At 38.5% G+C, this 21,672-nt stretch overlaps 1 protein-coding gene across 17 annotated transcripts in view; it reads right to left on the bottom strand.

Annotated features, from left to right (window-relative positions):
- Positions 1-21,672, bottom strand: part of LOC311628225 (disks large homolog 2) — a gene marked incomplete at its 3' end in the record, with an annotated part of 1,110,130 nt that overhangs the window by 6,841 nt on the left and 1,081,617 nt on the right. For 15 of the 17 annotated variants that reach the window (XM_084895256.1, XM_084895260.1, XM_084895258.1 and 12 more), the window contains 5 exons: positions 12,307-12,357; positions 11,304-11,405; positions 7,961-8,133; positions 5,718-5,827; positions 194-285 (listed from right to left, as the gene is read on the bottom strand). In XM_084895256.1, the coding sequence (XP_084751382.1) occupies positions 194-285; positions 5,718-5,827; positions 7,961-8,133; positions 11,304-11,405; positions 12,307-12,357 (528 nt within the window). Of the gene's footprint in view, positions 1-193; positions 286-5,717; positions 5,828-7,960; positions 8,134-11,303; positions 11,406-12,306; positions 12,358-19,446; positions 19,489-21,672 lie in introns of all 17 variants that reach the window. The other 2 variants (XM_084895257.1, XM_084895255.1) reach the window with 1 other exon arrangement.

Genomic DNA, 21,672 nt, shown 5'->3' with positions numbered 1-21,672 from the left:
CACTATGTTGTACACTTGAAACTAATGTAATATGAAACTAATATGTAGGTTTGTAACTTTTGGTAGGGAAAATTTGTACAATAATTAATAAAAGAAAGAAATAAACTGTTTCATATCCTCACAACTGTAAACCTGCTTTTGCCCCATCCTCTATGTCAGCTTGTAATTGAAAAAGATTTTAGGAAGAACTTACCTGTAAAATACTCCCCAAATTCTTGTTCTAGCTTAATTGCACGGTCGTAGGTTTTCTTGGCCTGCTCCTCTGTGAGACGCTTGTTCATCTCCCTGGGAAAATGAGGGTTTAGTATTAGGATGCACAGGGACTATTCAAAACCCTTAAAAATGAAAATGTCTGGCAAAAATGGTCCCGCGAGAGACTTAGTGGTAATCTTAGCGGTAGCTTCCTCATCTTCATTGGGGACTCCTCTTTGCTGGAATAATTTTTAGCAACAAAGACTCCTTCCCAGGAGCTCCCTCTCTTCACAGGCAATCTCTTGGCCCCACGGTGGGTTGAAGCAGAACCTGTCTCCTTATGATTTCCAGGAACTGGTCTCCGTTCTGCCCTGGGCAGTCCCACAGGGTAGGGCTAAACTTCCTTCCTCCACGGCAGGCACAGGGTCTTGAAATCAAGCCCTCCAGTGTGGCTTGAGGTTTCCACTCCTTCAGAATAAACTGTCCTACATCCCTCCTCTGTTCTCTTCTTGGATATGATTTCTGAATCCTAACCTTCCTTGGGCTTTGCTCTAGTCTATCTAGATCTCTTTTACTAGTAAATGTGGGCTGTAGAATTGAACAAGATCTTCCCAGGGGGGTCAGAGGGAGGAGAGAGCTGGCCAGAAGGAAAGGCATATCACAGCATTTTGGACCTCATTACGTATGAGAGAACATGACTTAGCTGTTCTCAGGTCCTGACCCCTCAGAAAGCTTTGATTTCTCCACTCCCCCATCCTTCCCAGGAGCTTCTGCTCATCTTTAATGTGCAACAGAAACCATGTGGAGTGGAGAAACACAGAAAGTGCTTCTGAAGAATTATAGGAGAGGTGAAGGCCCCTTAGGCATGTGTGTCTTTCCCTCCCTCACCTGAGGACATGCTTAGAGAGAGGAAGAGGTGGAGGAGGGAGGAGGAGGAGGAGGAGGAGGAGGAGGAGGAGGAGGAGGAGGAGGAGGAGGAGAGAGAGAGAGAGAGAGAGAGAGAGAGAGAGAGAGAGAGAGAGAGAGAGAGAGAGATCAATGCGGTTGCCTTTTGTACATGCTCTGACCTGGGGATGGAAGCCACAACCTAGGTTTGTGCCTTGAACATGAATAGAACCGGCAACCTTCTGGTGCACAGGGTGACACTCAACCCACTGAGCCACTCTGGCTGGGTAGGTGTGTGTATCTTTCAGGCTGAAAGGCATTCTGCAGCTCTTGCTGCTCAACTTTTACAAATGGGAGGCATGTCTGTAGCAACCAGCACCCTGAACTTCCTCTGTTTTTATAATCAGATGTAATCTCAAGGAGCTGCTGAAGAAGGCTGAATTAAAGTGAACGCAGAGGGGGAATGTAACAATCCATCGTGCTGGTTCCAAAATATTTTAAAATAGACTGCAAGCAAGTACTATCAAATAGTGAGCCAGGATAGAGGCGCTTGTTAAGGAACAATATCTAACGTTCAATTTTGTTCTGATAGAATGGGCTGTAAAGGAATTATGCCTGAGATTCTCTGTCCCTTTCTTTCTGTTGGCCTGCCAACCATTGGTATATCATTAACTGTATATAAGTATTGCTTAATCATTGTAAGTTTATTTAAATCCAAACTAGTCTCAAGGGCAAATTGAGGTGAGAGAAAAATGAAAAATAACCTAATCTATTGATCCCTAAGCATCTTTGTCTTCCCATGTCCTCTAGTATTATTTTTTTTGCCTACACATTATTTCATCTTTCCATGTTTTTTAAATAAAAAACACTTTTTTAAAGCCTGCCAGTCATTTCTTCTGATCATCATAAGAATACCAGTGTGACTGCACTGGGCTGATAGAAGTCCAGCCAAGAGCAGTGACATTTTAGTTGGTCCATTGGGATGTGTGGACCAGATGGGTGTAGAAAGCATTGCTGCCTTTGCATGCAACTTGGGAAGCCAGAGATCTGAGTCTGGAACATGTGGTCTTAGTCAATCCCTTTTTTTTTTTTTTTTCAGAGCAAATAACTGAGGCCTGAAGTAGTAGAGAGACTTACCTAAGGCTGTACATTTATTTTTAAAAAAATATATTTTATTGATTTTACACAGAGAAGAATTGAGAGGGATAGAGAGTTAGAAATGTCGATGAGAGAGAAACATCGACCAGCTGCCTCCTGCACACCCCCCACTGGGGACGTGCCTGCAACCAATGTACATGCCCTTGACTGGAATCGAACCCGGGACCCTTCAGTCCCCAGGCCGACGCTCTTCCACTGAGCCAAACCGGCTTCGGCCTAAGGCTGTACATTAAAGAGTAAATCTGATGCAAGAACTCAAAGTTGTTTTTTTAAAAAATATTTTTAAATCAGACCTTGTATTATACCAAGACTCTTTCAAAAGAGTCTTATTTGAAAAAACAAAACACAAAACACAAAAAATAAAACAAAACAACAACAACAAAAAACCCCATAACAAACCGAAGTCAGAATCATTAAATGATTCTGGACATGATGCTGATGGCTGCAATCTAAAGAAATGGGAATTTCCTGAATTCCTGCTGTTGAAATAAACTCATCTTGTTCTGAGGGATGGTATCTATGATCCTCCTCCCAAATAGTACAAGTCCTAGAAGCTGTGAGAGGCTGTCACTCTCATGTGCAGACATGCTGGGCTCAATGAAGGGATACATTACACAGAAAGACCATGTTTTGCTCCAGATGTCAAGGAAGCATACAGCCCGAGTTCTTCTTTGACTTTCCTGGCCCATGCTAGTCTGCCTTCTTGGAATTCCCTTTGTACTTTTTGTAGCAATGACTAAATTTAGGTTTTTAATTCCCTAGTATATGATTTTTTTTTTTGGTCTTTTTGCCTAACCTAGGAGTTCTTCAAGGTAAGAGACCATGGCTTGTTTATCAGCATATGGCAAGGAGCCTGACTGAACACATTGAAAGAATAAGTGAATGAATGAACGGACAGCTAGACAAGAAACTATAATGATGTCACAGTTAAAGACGGAGTGAACACAGGCCATTATAGGAGCAAAAAGGTAAGAGCACTCTGGGGTGGCAAGGTGAAAGGTGCTCATTGCCATGGGGCGGGGCGGGGTAGGGACAGAAGTCAGAGGGGGCACACTATAAAAAGAACATCTCTTTCAAATATACTCCCTTGATTTCATGCTTCTCTGGAGAGTCAGCTATGTGTGTGCTAATAAGCTCTGTGGTTTGATGTGGAAGATGCGCTTGAGAAAATGTGTGTGTGATGATGTATCAATGCCTAAATGTGACAGCTGCCTCGCTCTTATTCCGGCTGACTTAGCCTTCACTCCTCCTGGGGCGTGAGCAACTCAGAACAGCTTTACTCCTGACGTAAAACCCTTGGAGAACATTCCGCATTTATGAATGAGGGCACATTGGTTGGAATGTCTCCACTACTGCACTGGAGATCTATGGATGTGGCTGCAGCCACTCTGACAGATTCCCGGTCCTCTTTGAGGGATCCAGCGTTCAGTATGTTTAATTTTCCTTGGTGATAAGTGGCTGTGATAATGCCCTAAGGCAAAACGAAATAAGTCATCTCATAGTTGTGGAAGGAAGTAGACCTCCTACTGAGCACCAGATGGGACTGTCTCCCAATCTCAACGTGGAACCAAATGTGCAACCACTGTTTCTCTCAGGCCTCACTTCCTGGGAGCCATTTATTCCACTGCCTGTTGATGATGTGAAACTTATTTTTCTATTTAATGGAACAGACTTTTAAGATGCTGTTCCTAGGATGTGAGGGCCATTTTTCTATTCTTGTTAATGTTAGCATTGCTCATAAAATTTATGAGGCTTTTAAAAAAGATTTTAAATTACTTTTACATAATGAAATTTGTGGTTGCTTAATTCATTTTGTGCAATATGCCACACAGTATTCTACATGACGGGAAATTTAATACATGCTATTAGGGATAATATGATCAAGAACCATTATTTTATTGTTAACACAGATTTTTCCATGTGCCAACTATGGGCAAAGCTTCTATGTTAAAATTTAACACGTAAATTCACAGGGCTGAACTGCCGGTCATCTCCTTATTTTATTTTTGGACTGATAAAAACTTGCCCATCTTTTATTTATGAGAATATAGTCTGCTTTTAAGATATCACTCTGGCAATTTCCTCAGAGACCCACTATATATTTAACTGAATTCTCTTGGGCTGCAATTCCAACTATTGCAACTTGCTTCATTCCTTCATCCTCAGAGAAGATGAAGATGGCTGAGCAGGTAGTTGATGGCCTCTGCAAGCAACTGCGTTAACCTCTGGGGGTAAGTAATTTCTTTGATCTTTTCATGAACACTGTTTTCCTGAACTTTGTGGTACTCTTCTGCAGCCTGTCAAACACCCTGAGGTCTTGAGGCCAAAATAGAGGCACATTTGAACAAAGCTCTTGTGACAGACACCTAGTGTTAACTCTTGTGATCTATTGGAAAAGGCATTGTACTGTTCATATGTTTTATGATGATCAAATAGCTGTATTCTATAAGGTAACTTGACGTATTTCATAGCAATAATAGCAAGTGCTTCCCATATGCCAAAGACTGTATGAAGAACTTTACATTCATGATCTTGTTTACCTTTCTTCTAGCTCTCTGAGGTATGTGTTCTTAATGTGCCCAGTTTAGAGGTGAGGAACTCAAGGTCATGAAATTGACCAGTGGCAAAGCAAAGAACTAATCCTGGCCTGATCAATTTTCAAGTCCCTGCTCTTTGCCTCTTTGTTCTGCTAACTTTGTGGCGACTGCAGCCTCATTTTTGTACTGAAGTTACCTATAAAGTAACTTTGTTTAGAAGTCTAAATGGGATATTTCCATCAAACTGTCAAAGGAAATATGTTATTTTGTAGTCAAGTCAGATCAGAAATATCTGCCCAATTTGTTTAGTGACTTTTGAAGGAAGATATTTTACAGGTCTTCTGAAAACTAAAAAATATATTTCCCCCTTGTTCATAAATGTGCACAAACATGGAGCTGTTGGCTTAAGTAATAGATATTTTACTGCCAAGCCATTAAGAAACTCCCTATAAAGGATAGTGGTCTATATTCAGGAGGTTCAAATTAAGGAATGTAAGAATCCTGTGATACAATCAAGTGAAATGCCAATGAAAAGAGTCTAAAATATTGTCCACTCCTTTGATAAAAATCCACATATTTAAAAAGATTTACCAATGGAACTGCTCTCAGAAGAAAGAAATAATTAGAAGATGATGCTATCTATCATTTGGAAAACCAAACAACCAAATTAAATCAAGCTACCTTCAAAACAACAAAACAATCACACACATACACATACAACACAACTTGTTAAATGAAAATAAAAGTCAAGAAGCATTACTGAAGACATTTTAAGGAATTACTGACATGTCTGTAGTGACTCAAAAACTTCAATACAGCTTTAAAAAAAGGGAATGCTTTAAAAAAAAAATCAATAATGGCATTTCCCCTTTGTAAGCATTTGTGACAGAGCTGTGTCATATGGAATGGGGGGCCAGATGAAGGCCTCCAGTGGCCTCCACTTACATCAGAGGTTCCAGAGACTTGGGCTTAATGAAGATGGCAATGGGATAGAGCTGGGCAACTTGTAACCGCTTGATAGCATTTCCTGACACGTCAAGTATACAGTGTTTGCCCTGGTAGAAAGAGAAGAAAAATATGGAGTTAATCCAGAAAAAACGATCATAATCCCACATCCACTAAAAGTAATGTAAGTGTGTTAGGGGAAGATAAGGGATAATGGATTTCTCAGGGTTGAGAAGGATCACTGCAAAGCACAAGTAAAAGTTGTTACATAGGTGACTGCTGAATGCTTGCCATGACTCATATTTATCACTTCCTTACTAAGTGTCTGCCCTTGGGATAGACATTCCACATGTTATCTCAGTTAACTATTTTCTTTTTAATTTATTGGGGTGACGTTGGTTCGCAAACCATACAGGTTTCGAGCATATAACTCAGTAAACCATCATCTGCACTCTGCATGGTGCACCCATCTCCCCAATAAATATCTGATGCTTTGCACAGAGAAGATATGTAGACGTGAGTAACGTGACAGGGTCTATTCTCATAAAGCTTGGAAACCATCTCTGAAGACAACTGTCAAGAAGAAATTCCCACATCTATGAAGTAGGTATTATCAACTGCATTTTACAGAAGAGAAGACTAAGGCTTAGAAATATGAACAAACTTGCCCAAAGTCTCAGTGTTAGGAGGATGGAAACAAATCTTGAGCACTTACACAGCTGTTGGTTGGGATAAATGGACACCTCATTGTCTCATTCTGCCTGATGGTAAATTTGGAGGAATGGTCATCATGTGAATTTAGAATAATTCCATAAGTATTTGCTGAGCGCTTATATGTGTCCTGACCTGATATGCCCAGCCTAGCAGAGGACACTCACAACAAGAGTTACCTTAAATCTTGTATCTTAAATGCTGAAAGGGAGGCTTGCAGAGGGTATGTAAATTTTTTGTTTGTTAATGAATAGAAACTCAATTACATTATAGCACAGCTCATTTAACTTGGCTTCCACTGCAATGAATGCTCAGAGCAAGGAGCTGCTTTATAAAGTATTTCTAGAAAAGTAGATATATTTGCCACACATCAGATTCTACCTCCTGGAGAGAAATGGCCTCATTACTTTGATGCTGGCAGAACTTTACAACAAGAAGAGAAAAAGCACATTATGCAGATAGAAACAGTCCGAAATAGGGGATAACAACTCATCTGTAATATTTAAGTGAAAATGAGCTGAGTCCATGAATACTTGAACTCCTATAATAGGAGAAATGCACTGAGATGGTTCAAGCTTTTACCACAGCAGCAATAGCTTTCGAGTTTGCTATCTGTGAAGTGTAGCAGCTACATAAAGTTCCTAAATGATTTATTCACTGGCCAGAACATTTCAAGTTAACAAAGGTTGTATCTTTATGTTCCAAGAGGAGAATAGATGCAATTCTCCAGGAAACTGATTACAAACAGTATGATATAAAAACTAACTTTTGAGAGAGGGAAATAGATGCAGCTGCTCAGTGTATTCTTAGGTAGACATTTAAATTGCTTCATTTTTGTACCAGTACATCAACAGGGAGAAAACAGTATTCAACCCAACAAATATCAGTTAAAAAAATAACAAATATAATTGGCTTTTAACTTTTTTCCCCCTCCTATGAAATGAATTCTCTGTTCACAGATCTGGATCTCTCAATAGGCAGATCTTAAAGCCACACTCACATGCTTTCCTATCCTATTCTTTTTGGAATGGTCTCTTCTTTCCAGTCACTTAAAATTATTAGGCAATCGCAGCACCTACAGCAACCTTAAGTTAGAATTTTTGCCAGTAGTAGGCTAGGCAGTCAGCTCATCTCTCTCTTGATCCTGCGGCTCTTAAGTTTTCAGGGAGATAAGACATAACTCCTGCTAATAAACAGACTTGAGGATGCTGATCTAAACATCAAGAGTAATGAAGCTCCCTTAATAAGTTCGATGTTGTTTTCTGGGACCAAAGTCAAGGACAGAGGGAATCTTCATAAACTTCAAGCTGTTCAATGCCTTTATGTTATACTCCATCCTCCACCCCCTCAAGTCCATCAGCTTATTTTACTGAGATTAGAGCAAAGATTAATGACCATGCTCCAAAGTGATTCTTTGCTTAGAGGTCTAAATGGAATATTTCATCAAACTTTACAACTGCAATCAGGAAAGAGTAATGACCAAAATATGAGACCCTTCAGCAGGGGAGGTGTATGATGGTTAGTGAACATACCCTTTCTGCTACAAATCTCACAGACTGCACACTGGTTCCATACAAGTTGTCATTGTACTGGCCGGCTTCTATAAACTTGTGCTCTTGGATATCCTTCTCCATTTGTTCTCTGGAAATGACAAAGTGATAGTCTCTGCCATCCACCTCGTAGTCACGCTTTGGCCTTGTAGTATCTTTATAAAACAAAAAATTAATAACATGAAGATCATACATTGACACCAATAAACTTCTTTATACTTATTTACCCCACTACACACTCAACATGATAGATAAAAATATGTAACATGAAGTAACATGACATAGTTATAGGTACCAGGCCTATGCCTCCTACTGTAAACAACTATAAAACTAGACAAAATACATGGAACAGCTATTTTCAGGCATCAGACAACAGGCAGTGCAGGACTGTGATTCTTGATAAGAGAAATATGTAAGGGGAAACTACATTCATTCCACTTTCATTTCTTAATGGAGAGTCTACAGGTTATACAGTGGCCCCAGAAAGATATTTTGGAAAGTTACTTTACTAGTAGACCCATCTTCACCATCATTACTGGAAGAAGCTGATTTTTCAGTAAATTATTATCAGAACAAAAACTTAATATTTTATAAAGAAAAATTATAAAATCCAGGCTCTCAGTGATGTAGCATCACAATAAAATATTATGGGACAAGCAATGAAGCAAGAAAATAAAAAAGGACATACAGTAAAAAATATATTCAGGAATTTAAAAATATATGAAATTAGATCATCACAGTTTAGGTTGGATTGAAAGTTATCAACTTTAATTGTGGCTAGAGGTGGCTAAATTCTTTGGAAGAGGTGAAGAGCATACAATTATCAATATCAATAAAAAATGTTAATATATTTCAAATATTTGACTTAGCTACTGTATTTCTAGGAATCTATATTAAAAATTGCCAAAACATAAAATTTTATCTTGAAAGATGTTCCATTATACCAGTTTATAAATTATAAATAACTTTAACATTAAATTATAATTCCATAATAGTGAAAAGCAGAGAAAAGTCAAAATACCCATAAGTGAAGATGCTTAATTATGGCATAGTAAAAATTCAAAATATTTATGTAAAGTCTAATAAGGCTAATATGATAAGTGTCCCTCTGACTGTCCAACCGGTTGCTATGACATGCACTGGCCATTTACAAAAGAATAGCACTACAGACCTGGCGCCCACAAAGCAACACTCAGCTTCACCCAAGTGGGACACAGGCCCCACCACCACCTGGAATGACAGCCCACCAAATCGCAGCCATGTTGCTGAGATCTCATGGCACAAAATGTGGCCCACAGCCCAGCCCAAAAAGGTTGCTGTGGGGGCCAGGTAATGACATCACATAGAAATGCTCAGTTTTCTTTCCCTAGAGACTAGCCTCCTTGGAGTTTCTTCAGCCCAGAAACATGACTTGCTTTATAGCCAGGTGGAAACATTTTACACTTTAACCAAATGTCTATGAAGCATTTTCCCATGCCTCATCTCATTTGATCCTCACAGAAGTCCTGGAGTAGGTAAATAGGAGACTTAGTAGAATCCTATTTCTTTTCATTAGCTAGAAAATGGAGACTTAGAAAGTTTAGAAACTTGACACAACTAAAAAGAAGTAAGAAATGGTTGACCTTAAAAATGACTTCAGATTTTCTCACTGCACAGTATAGTCAAACACTGCTGCAGTTAAATATTTTACCCTTTGCTCTCCCTGTGTGATTTACAATGATAACCTGTTTCTTGTTGATATTTTCTGCTGTGTTGCTGATAACTACCTGAAAGAGAAGTTGGGTGCTTCATTGGGCTGGAAACAGTTTAGCTAAATCAGAAAACAGGTCTAATTAAGCAAGTTTATCTATATATATATAAAGATCTTGCTGGTGTCAATCGCTCGTGTGTGTTTCCATTTGTCATGTCGATCATGAATTTGGTTGACACTTATAGAGAAAAGGTAAATAGCAATATTAAAATATTTCTTCTAATTTCCTTTCAGTGTGCACAAATTTGTGCACTGGGCCTCTAGTTTTAATGTTAAATAAAAAATACTGTATATATCTAATACATATCCAACCACAGGAGAAAATGCTTATATAGAAAGAATGAATAGATGGAAAATATTAACAGTGATGTTATTTCTGGTTACTGTTTGGGATTCTATATGTTTTTATTTTCTTGTTTAACTCTATTTTTAGCATTTCCAAGTTTTGTACCATGAACATGTGTTTATTATCATTTTATAGTGCTATTAATTATAAAAAAGAGTAAGAGAAGAGTACGTGAGGTTCAGGAGAAAATGAAAATGATGCTTAAGGATTTTGTGGGTGTGTGTTTTCTTTCAAAATTGGAGGAACAAACTGGAAGTTGCTATAAGTGGTTTGACTTGATCATTTCTATATCGGGTCTTTTTCAGGATAGATTTTATGGCAGGATCTCTCCTCAGAACCCTTGCTGGGAACAGTTTTATGAGATATAATTATCATTTTATTTTCCTTCTGTTTATGTACTACACACCTACAATTCCTGCTATTCTTACGCATTCCTGGTGACATGTGTAGTACTGAAATATATGAGAGATACTTCAAAGCATACAGTTTTAAAAATGTAGAGTGAGAAAGAAATATTTGTTGGGATCAGTTTTAAAAGCTCCTTTAGTGAATCAACTAAAATTTTCTGGTGAGTTTGTCTACATACACAGAAAGCTTCCATACATTAATTTGACAGTGAGAAAGAGATGGAAGTGAGTTGAGTATGGAAAGTATGGTGGGTGGAAGGAGGTAGTGCAGAGAGAATTTTATAAGACTACACTCAGAGGGACCAGGACACCTGTTAGTTGTCCATGTGACAAAGTAGTTTAAAGTCTATAATGGCCTGGAGGGGACATTAAAGTTTTATACACCTCCTTGTCTTCTTCCTCCCAACACCTGGGACTATTAACACACAGGGGAAGGTTATTTTATTTTACTTGTGAACTAATAGATGGCCCTAACTCATCTTGAGGTGATTTAACATAAGGCTTTGTTTCTGACCTTTCTCATTCTGTGGGAATAGATGTTTCAGTGGCATTTCAATCAATCTAAGAGAGCATGCCAATGCCTATCAATAATCCTATGCTATTTTAAATGCTATCACAATTACAAGGACATAATCCATCCTGCCTTCTTGGGGAGCACAGTCAGTGTGGAGAACATATCATACTTACTAAATAGAGAACAATACAAAGCAGGATACATGAAAAGCATTAGGCAGATAAAATTAATGGTAGGTAATGTTTTTATCATCTCAAAGGGAGTCAAGCCTCCCCCTGCCCCTCAGAGAAAAGAGAAATGATACTCACGAGGCACACAGGAGCCAAATTTGTCAGGGAATTCAGATATCAAGTCGTCATTGATCCGATCCTTCATGGGGCCCAGGATAATAACTGGCCGAGTATAGTTTACTGCAGAGGGGAAGAGGCAGAGGCAGATGAGGAGAGAGACATGGAAATTGACTGTAAAATTGCCAAACGATAAGAGCTGCCGAGGGCATTACTGCATTGGATAAATTGCCCATACAGCTCTGCACTGGGAAATTGACGTTTGACATGCAACCTGTTTGTTTGCTGTGGCTACTTTCTGGAATTTATTAACAGGAAAAAAGCAACTGCAGTGTCTGTCAATGAAAAGAAGCATTTGGAGCGGTTTTGCTTGCAATTAGGCTGTGCCTACATGATGTCAAAACAACTGCATTTAGTCATCTCAGTGGGAGAAGAAAGATTCCAAAGCAGCTGTTTGGCCATTGTTTGGATAATGACTTTACAAAGTAATTGTTGGTAGTAACGTCAACTTATATTTTTATAATTTCTCCTCCTTGGCTCAAAATGCCATTTATACTCTGTGGGGTTTTCCCCATTCCCTTGTAGTGTGGGGTTAGAAGGAACTGTGAAGTTCATTGGGTACAACTCCTCATCTGATGCTTGCATTTTCTCTACAATCTCACAGCCTTTAGCTTCTGTCTGAATGCCTCCAGGAAAAGCAAAGGCAGGCTCCTGGAGCAGCCCACAGATGACCCGAGGACAGGCCTGCTAGAAAGCCCTTCTCAATACTGAGTTGTCTTCAGTCTCCTGGGACTTTATCCAGTGCTTTAGGTGGGGCTCCATTAAGGACCACTCATCAGGAGGGGCTGCTCCCTCCTCCGTGGTCAGCAGTGTGTGTTGGTGATAGGGCAAAAGAGCATGTGGTCTGGGACAGCTGAGCCTTAAGCAGAGTTTATTTTCCTCATTCCGTCACTCTTTCCCTCCTGTAATGGTGTCCCCTGTTGTGGCTTGGAATTCAGGAATCAGAACATGCAGGGAAACTTACTTTCCTGCCTTGAGACAGGCTCGTAAGAAAGAATGAAGTCTTCTTGCCCTCCTGAGAAGAGAAGAAAGGAAATGTACAGTGGACTAACAACCAGTCATATACTACAGCTACAAGCATCTCTGAAGCACAGGAAACAGGCACAGTTCAGGGTTCATTTTCCTTACTATCTCTTCCAAATGACTGATTCCAAAACTCCCTTCATCCTCATAGAACTGTTGAGCTCTATCACCATGTCAGGTTACCAGTGGCCATGCCTCCAGATAATAAATGGAGGCTAGCTGTTCAGGCAGTGACATCTGAGGCTGCCTTTCCCCTGACACTGATCAGGCAGCGGAGTGCCATGGCCTCTACACCCAGCATTACTACTTAAAACAAGATCGGCTAGTTCAAAAACAGGCTGCTTACATTATCAGAATTTCAGGACCTTTTATTTCACCTTCTATTTTATTTCCCAGAGAAGCACACTATTCAAAAGCAAGTGTCTGCTTGCTTCATTTATGATGCAAAAACGTCCTCAGAATATATTACAGGACACTGAGGATTTTACTCTAATGTTAATTCATCAGGAAAATGCTGAGTCAATCAAGAAGGTAAAAAATTAAAGAGTCCCCTAAGTCCTTGATGATAATTGCCGTGACACTCTGGAAAAAGAATTAAGAAAGAGTGTAGCAAAAGTGTCAGCCCCTCACTGTCATTTGCCACGAGCCTCCTGATTCATGGTGGGCCTCAAATAACCATGGAAAGTAAATTGATTTTAGGCAAATATTTTTCCCCCCAATTAAATATTTTATCCAGTTGATGTCCTGGGCATGACTCAGCGGCAAACCCAGAAGGGTCTGCTCTTTTATTTGCTTTAGGCCGGGGTAACTATCCTTTGATGGGAAATAGTTTAGGGCTGTTGAAAAGGGCTTCCTATCTGTTCTATAGAGGAGGTAGTTTTTCCTGGAACCAAAAGGCAATGAATCTTACTGCTTTATCTCCCCATTACTCTTCAAACACTGTCCGGCTGTCTGTCAACACCACATGTTCCTCCTTCAAAAGCCATAGCACCAGACCAGTTGAGTTTATTTCATAAAAGGAGTTCATAGCACTGATAGTTGCAGACTGACAATAGATTTGGGGAAATTAAGCAAGTATGTGGATAAAGCTGTGAAATACAGATGTCTTCCCTAGAGACTGGGTAGGTGGGGTTGGGTAGGGGTGTCTTATTTTATAAGCAAGAGTGATGGCCCTGGCCTAAGTCATATTTACTTCCCCCTTAAGCAGGGCCTATTCTCAGAATGGCACTGCTAGGCCAGCCTATTTCCTAAAGGCATGGAGAGTGGGCCTGATGTTCTTTCTAAGTGGCACATTCCCACATCTGGGCAGGGGTTTGGTATGTGAGGAGTCAGATTCACATTATTTTAAAATTCAGGAAAAATGATTCATTTTAATAAATAAGGCTATTGACATTTACAGAGGCAAGGCAAAAAAAAAAAAAAAAAAAGTGATTGGTTCCCAGTTATCTAAAGCCTGAGAGGTAGAGGTCATCGGAATTCAAAATACAAGTGTAAAATGGTTGGGGGGAAAGTATAGCTGTGGGAATAGAAAAATGGCAGACTTAGAGCATTTATTAGACTGTTTTCACAGGGAAACTTAGGTGGAATGATTAAAATGTGAAAGAATACTAACTATGGTATGACAAAAGTTTGAAACATCAGGTGATATTTATGTCTAGCCACTAGACTGGGTACTCCATAAAGGCAAGGAGTAGGTTTCATTTACCACTGTGTCCCCATCCCTTAACATAATGATGTCAATAAATTTGCATTTTGATTTCAATGGTAGAAAACAGGATGAGTAATGAGGCCAAGGTAGGTTCTACTTCGTGTTTCTATGTGCTTTCCCTTTAGGAAGTGTGGTTTTCTCTCAATGAATGTAACATGTTATATAGGAATCGCTTTCCAGTGGTCTTGTAAATCATTCAAATCAGGTATTTGGTGTCAGTCTGTATAATTTGTGATTCAGAAAACTAGGTTAAAGCAACATAGCTTTGGTTAATTTTGTTAGGTCTCTAGTTCCTTGTTTATCGATTGCTTTTTGGTTTACTTTCTAACTTATACCAGGCACTGATTCTTGTTCAGAACAATAAGACTAGCAGTGGCAACATTCCTATGTCAAGGCCCATTCCAATTCTAATGACCCTTCCACAGTCAGGTGTTATGTAAAGAAGTTTTTAGGGAAGCTGTGGTGGTTGGTATCACACAATAGTTGTGTATTCAGCACCTTAAACCAATTTTCACTTTCATGTTCAAGAATGAAAAGCCCTATGGGTAATGGAAAGAAGACTAAGAGGCAAAGGGGAAAAAAGTCACAGCAATGAAGGAAAGATAATCCATGTGTGTAATCCCAGGCCATAAAGGGCTATCACAGCCATTTCTTTTGTGGTAGGTGCTCTGATGATAACCCATTTATAGATAAAGTAGCAGAGAGTAAGATATAAAGGTGCCTGTTTTCTCAGGTAGTAAGTAGTGGAGTCAATATTTAAAATCACATCATTTTTGACTCCTTGTTGAGTATATGACACTGTCTCAAAAAGGCAAGAAATATAGAATTCTCCGGGGGCTTGGATATAGGAGCAGACCTTACCAATGAGCAAAGAATGGGTGGCAGAGATAGGCGCTGAACTGGGTCAGAGTCACTGAGAGGTTACTTGTAAACACCACCCATAAATACCAACTCTTTTTAAAAAAAAGGCTGTTGTGTTTTCCCCATAAAATTGTCATTCGTAGGTAGTTTTTCTATTTTTGTTCTGGAGGTGTTGGCACTTGGGAAGAACAGCCAACAAAAGAGTACCAACTGTTACTGGGTCTTGTTTTTGCAACTGCATGGCTGAGAGTGGGAGAGCAACAGTGCTGTGTGGGGGCATCTGCAGATGCAGGAAACAGCCTTTGTAACAATCTCCATGAAACACCTGGTGTTTGAACTGGAAGCAGGTCACAATAAGAGGGACTTGGAGTCAAACCTTGATATGCACTTAGGATAGAGAAAAGCAAGTTAATGTTCTTTCGGAATCTTTGGAAACTAGAAAAGAGAGAGGAGGGAAGAGAAGACCAGGGGCAATACATTTAATATTCTAAGTTTAGTGTTTAGTGCCTTCATTTGATGATTGCTAAGAATAAATCAGGTTCTTAGAATCATAGAATGTTAGTGTTAAGGAAGGGTTTGAAGTTCACGTGGTTCATAGATGGCGAGTATGTGGCACATGATGCCAATCCCCCATCCCATGTCCTTGACTGGCATCACAATGGGCCATTGCCTGAATTACTGCAGAGCCTTAAGTTGGCCTCAATACTTTCAGGACAACTCTTCAGGCAGATATTACCAAATGGTGAGAGTTGTAATCTTGATTAAAATCTACTTGCCATCTCTGTTTGAAACCAAACTACTCATTTTACATAGGAGAGGACTGAGTGATTTCTTCCAGATCACATAGTGAATCTCCTTGGGATGTTCAGAAGGATTAAATCAGTTAATGTACTATATAGGGGCTCTACATCAGGCTTAGAACATGGTTAATGCTGTATAAATGATGCTGCTTGTATTAATTTAATAGATTGGATGGTTGAAATGTTCCAGATAAAACATGAAGGATTACAAACTATAAGGGAGAGTGAGAATGTATGTAATTCAGAATTAAATTGCTTTTGTTAGACTTGCAGTGCCACCATGTCAGTGAGGGACATTGCCTCTTGGAGCTTCAGCTTCCTCATCCATAAAATGGAATAGTACTACAAGATGCATCTCATAGTTTTGTTGTAGAAATTCAATGAGAAAGTAGATATAATGAACAATTGCTTTATGAAGGCTAAAGAACTAGAGAAAATATAAGGGCAATATTTGGGACATGAAGCAAAGGACAAGAATATGGACACCATTTTGACTGATTCCAGTGGAAAAGTCTTGGGTCTCCTCATCTGCCCCTCAACTTCAATCAGTTCATTTCTTTTAGCTTCTAATTTTAAAAATTCTACTTAGCGGATGAGCACCAATGGGTTATAAGGATAATCATCAGCTCCCCATATCCATAATGGCATAAGAGCTTTACTGAGCTTTGAGGAAGGCAGTCTTCAGCTGTAGAGATTGAGAAGTCTCCATTACACCTGCATGGCCTTCACTGCATCCCGATACAAGGGCAATTGAAAACGAAGCTACAAAACAACCACAAACAGCCAGCATTCTACTACTTTGTTGACAGACTGAAATCGGAAATTAGTCCATAATTAAGATAGTTCTGAGGTGGCATTTTGCATAATTAGACAATGTGCTCTATAATTATCTGCATTTGGTTGGTTCTCAATATAGTTGGACTTTGAAAAAAAAATTATTCTATAATGATTGAGGTGGTGCAACAAAGCTCTGAGCTATTTATTAAAAATTGACGTTTAAATGTGTGTGTGTGTGTGTATGTCTCAGGAATGTATGAGGCTTTAAAGTAAGGTTGTTAAAATCTGTAACTCCAGGATGCAGTGTGAATGGTGCAGCCTGGGTTTTTTTTCTAACTGCTGATTTAAAGCCGTTTGTCCCCAGAGTGGACAGGGAATGATTCTAAGGGTAGAAAATAACACCTGAACATCAGTGGGAAAACGGTCTTTTTAGTATTTGTTTACTCTGCTATTTATGAAACAAGGTGTTCATAACTACAGCAAAAGCCAGGAATTCAATAGAAAGTGCAGCCAATTTTGATTTTAAAATGGCACTTTCTGGAAACTATGTCTGTCCCAAGCCTTTGTGTCTTTTTTCATGCCTCTGCCCTACCTGGAAGGTTTCTTCCTAAACTTATCTGGCTAGTAAGCACCTCTTTTTTCCAAAGCTCAGTTTAAAGCCACTTCCTCTTTGAAACCTCAGTCTTGGGCTAGACTTTTACCCTAGAAACTGACACACTTCGTGCATTTATTTACTGCTCTCTCTCTCCTATTATACGGGTCCCGAGCTCCAGAGTCGGTTGAGATTCATACTGGGTCTCATGGTGCCTATGAAGAGAGAATGACCTACAGTAGATGCTGAATACATAAATTAATTTTCCTCTGTGATTCCTCATGTTTCCAAATTGGAGAAAGAAAAATCTTTCACTCCTCTAAGCTCTGAAAAAGGCTCTTCTTACTTTTGTTCATTTGTAAAGAAAGCAATCAGAGAGGCTGACCTTCTATAACCTCAGATGAGACCCAATCAATCTAGATTATTGGACTCTATATTTGCTCTAGTATTATCATAGAGTCCAGTTCCAGCTCTTCTCTCTTCTCAGAGATAATTCAAGCTGCTTCCAAATGTTTCCTTTGCTCATTCAGTTAACATTTATGTGCGCCTACTATCTGAGAGTGAAAGGAATTATGTGACGCATTACTGTCAAAACTTGTCAAGCGTCTAAAAGCCTTGGCCCAATTTTTAAAAGTCAATGACTCTAGGAAGAACATTCCCAGCTCTGAAAAAGAAAAGAGGGGTCTCTAATACTCTAAAAAAAATTCTTAGAGGAAAAAGCAGTTCTTGTATATACTTCCATAAAGAGGATTAAAAAAAACAAGGTGTGATCTCCTTTCTATACCTGTCTACAGGATGGAAGCACAACACCTAAAAATTGGAAACTGAACAGCAAAGAAAGGAGGGTCATGAAATCTGACAAAGGATATATTTCCTTATCCTAAATTGAGGGTATCTCAGGTGTCAGAAAGAAAAATCTTTGGTTACTTCTTGGCTTGGATTCTTTGTTTTAAATCAAATGAAGATGTTTCTCTAAGTTGGGACAATTGTAAAATTGTAAGAATAGGAAGATTGTAATAAGTTTAAGGACCAAATTGAGGACAATAACTCACTGATTCTTTCATTCATAAGACTTGTCACTTTGTTGAGGAAGAAAATTGGGTGGTTCTAAAATTTGTCGGATCAACGGTATCTCATCACAATATGTTTTTTTTTTTAAATTTTATTTTGTGGTGTGTTTTGTCTCCCTCCTCTGGCCTTGACCCCATCTGTCACCTTTCCTCTTTTGTGCTTTTTCTATCTGGTTCTCCAAAGCCTTTCTCAAAATCCAAATTAAATTTGTCATATTCCAAGAACACTGTGTGACAGTCTATCTAAAAAAGGCATGATTCTGTAAGGTATCATACTCTAGAATAGATTTTGTTGGGTCAGTTCTGTTTTTTTTATCACTAGTTTTCATTTAATACACTATTCAAGGAAAAAAAAGCCTAACCAATTTCTGTCTTGGTAGCTGTGGGTCATATGTATTGGGCCAGCTGTTTTCTAATATCCTCACCAACTGCTTTCTGAGTAACCCATTTCAGTAAGGAGTACCAAGAAATATTGCAGAAATTGTAAAAATCCCAGTTAAGAGTATGTATCTATGTTAGTCACCAAAAACCAGTAAGTAGGTGGTAAGAAACCACAAGAACGAATCAAAAGGATGTGCTTGGTGTTTGGTGAATTTTTTTTATACACTAAGCAAATGGCTTGAGGTAACCAAACAAAGACCAGAAATAACTTTTAAGTAGTTACCTACCTTTTCAGTTAAGCTTTCTGATCCAAGATTTGTTCACTTAAAGAAAAATGTGAGTTCCTTCAACATTAAAGGATGAAACCTTTTCATCACTTCCCAACCATCAAATACATAATCTTAGATGTATTTTAATATCTACCTTAAAATTGTAATCAAGGAGAGAAGAGATATAAAAGGTTCATGCTCAATTTAAAAGGAACACTGTAATTTAGAAAGATTTCACTTGTAAAGGGGACCAGGAACAGAAAGGAGAAGGACAATAAAACCATGACTTCCAGCCCTCATACAGGGAGTTTAAATTATTTGGGGATGGGGTGGGGTGGGGCAGAATGTCAAAATCCACCAGGTTGAACTTTCCCCCACCTTCTCTGGGAGAATTGCTTCACAGGCCAGTCCACTGGGGTTGGAACTGCTTGCATTAATCACACGAGTCCACCGGGGGCCCTAGTGTCTTTTGTATCTTTCCACATCAAAGGATGATCTCATTTCAAGCCATTTGCTTTGGGTGAAGATGAAAACAACAACAGCAAAAATCTGAAATGACCACCACAGGCAACGGGGGCAATTGCAAAGGAGAAAAAAAGCCACAAACCAAAGCAATAACTTACGGTAGCTACTTTCGCTATCGCTGGCATTAGAAGAAGCATGTTCTGCAAGAACAGCACAGCAAATTAAAGAGATACCAAGCATTGGCGAGCAGCCAGAACTTAAAGGCACACACTCATGCACGGCGACTAGAAATGGGAGCAAAAGGCAAGTAAAAGGCCGCAGAGGCGACAGCATTAAGGAAATGCAGATAAGATTAAAAAAGATGAAAACTTTATCTCCATTTTATAGAAAACTACTACTTGATTGCTATTTTTTTTTTTTTTTTTTTAGGAAAGTATCTTTAATTACAAAAAAAAATGTATAATGTCAAGCGAAGCCCTTTCCCTTTTATAAATACTTTGACCCATTCCCATAGGTCTGATTTTCCAGATTTGTGTTATTGGGTGTCTCAGCTGGATGTCTCTCAACTGTAAATTCAGGGGTTTCTAAACTGGCAGTTTTCTGCAGGCTTTTGGTTCTCGATTTTAGCCTCTAGGTATTTTGCAGGAATATTGCATTTCAAACTGCCAATTGATCCCTGGAGTCCTTCGAATTTTATTTCTGTTTACATACTTTCCTAAACAAATTCTCAGGTTGAAAAGGGATTGTAGGAGATCTTCTCTGCTTCAGAGAGTGAATAGAAAATCTGGGAGGAAGAAATGAGTCACTGAAAAATGATTCATGAATTAGTTCTTGTTTTCATTTTAAGATTCTTCTTTAGGTAGTTATTAGTTTCTGGAAGGATGAAACTGGCAGGAGTTAAGTGAGCTGATACCAAGCAGGTCCTGGAATGTTTTAAATTCATGTTGAATGACTTGCTTATACAGTGATATTTAATTTAAAAAATTTTTACCTCACATAACAGGGATGCTAAAGCCAGAATTAGAGCTTTCATTTCCAAAATCATATCCTTCATTTGTACTGTGTATTAAATTATAGAAGATAAATTCATCAGCTTATTGACTGCTTTGCATATCAGTTAAATGAAGAATATGTGACTTTGATTTCTGAAGCTTATTAACAATAAATAACTTTAGCTTTTTAAGTAGAGATAACTATTACACATTTTTAGAAAAAGGAGAATACATAACTAATCTATATCAAATACTTTTAAGCACATTTTTACCATTAGAGAATAATGTTATGGAAAAGAATACATAACATTATTCTCTAATGGTAAAGATGTTCTTAAAAGTATTTGATATAGATTCTTGTCAATTGAATGGATTCGTTTTATTTAGCTTTCCGAGGTATAACTGACAAATAAAATTGTAATACCTTTAAAGTACATAATGCAATTATACATATATAAATACCATGAGATGATTCCTCTGAGTTATTTAGCGCATCCAGGATGGATTAGTTTGAGCATGAAGTGAATAAAAAGTTGAAGTATAGGTTAAAGTCACGTGAATCATTTCTCTTTCTATTGATGTATGACCAGCACTGCATCGCTAATTTAGGCAGCGCAGAGGGCACTAGGGAAAGCAGTGTGGACGAATCAGTTTCTTTTACTGAAAAAAGCCAGGGAATACACCCAACAATGGCTTATCTTAATGTATATGATTATTTTAAGTACTTTGAATTGGGAAAAAGTTTTTTTTTAGTTTTTTTTTTTTTTTTTTTTTTTTTTTTTTTTTTTTTTTTTACTAAGCTCATTTATCTCCTGCCCATTTTATTCTTTTTGTTTGCTTGCTTCTGCTTTTTACTTCTAAAATAAATTAGAATGAAGCTACACTATCTATGGAGAAATTTAGGACCATGCAGTGTTTTAACAATCTCAGCATCAAGACACTGTATAACAGGACTTTTGTAGGTAAAAGGAAATGAAAAATGTGTTCCAGCTAAAGTCCAAATTATGGCTAACAAAAGCATTAATTGGCAAACAATGCTACTGAAATCTGTTCAGTCTTTTAGAGTAAGAAAACATTTGCACATTCTAGATTTAAAAGGGCACCGCTCATATTTTTGACACTGTAGCAACTACTAATTAGTGATGTTCATTTATTAGCAATACATTGAAATGTCTTCCTCTCCTTTCCCCCCCACAATGGAAAATTTAGAAACTCTCTCTGGTGGTACTTGATGCTATCCAGATAATGTTAAAATTCATATTTGAATTTCAGCTATTAATTCAAGAAAAGTTTCATGACCTGTTCCCTATAGAGACTCAAAGATACTCAAAGATAAAGTTTTCATCTTTAAGGAGATCAGTAGTTTATTCTTGATCAGGCTTTGTTTTCTAT

Source organism: Pipistrellus hanaki (assembly GCF_964339955.1).
Source record: "Pipistrellus hanaki genome assembly, chromosome: 9".
Taxonomy (NCBI): domain Eukaryota; kingdom Metazoa; phylum Chordata; class Mammalia; order Chiroptera; family Vespertilionidae; genus Pipistrellus; species Pipistrellus hanaki.
The sequence above is the reverse complement of the archived record's forward strand: the minus strand, read 5'-3'. Positions and strand labels throughout refer to the sequence as shown.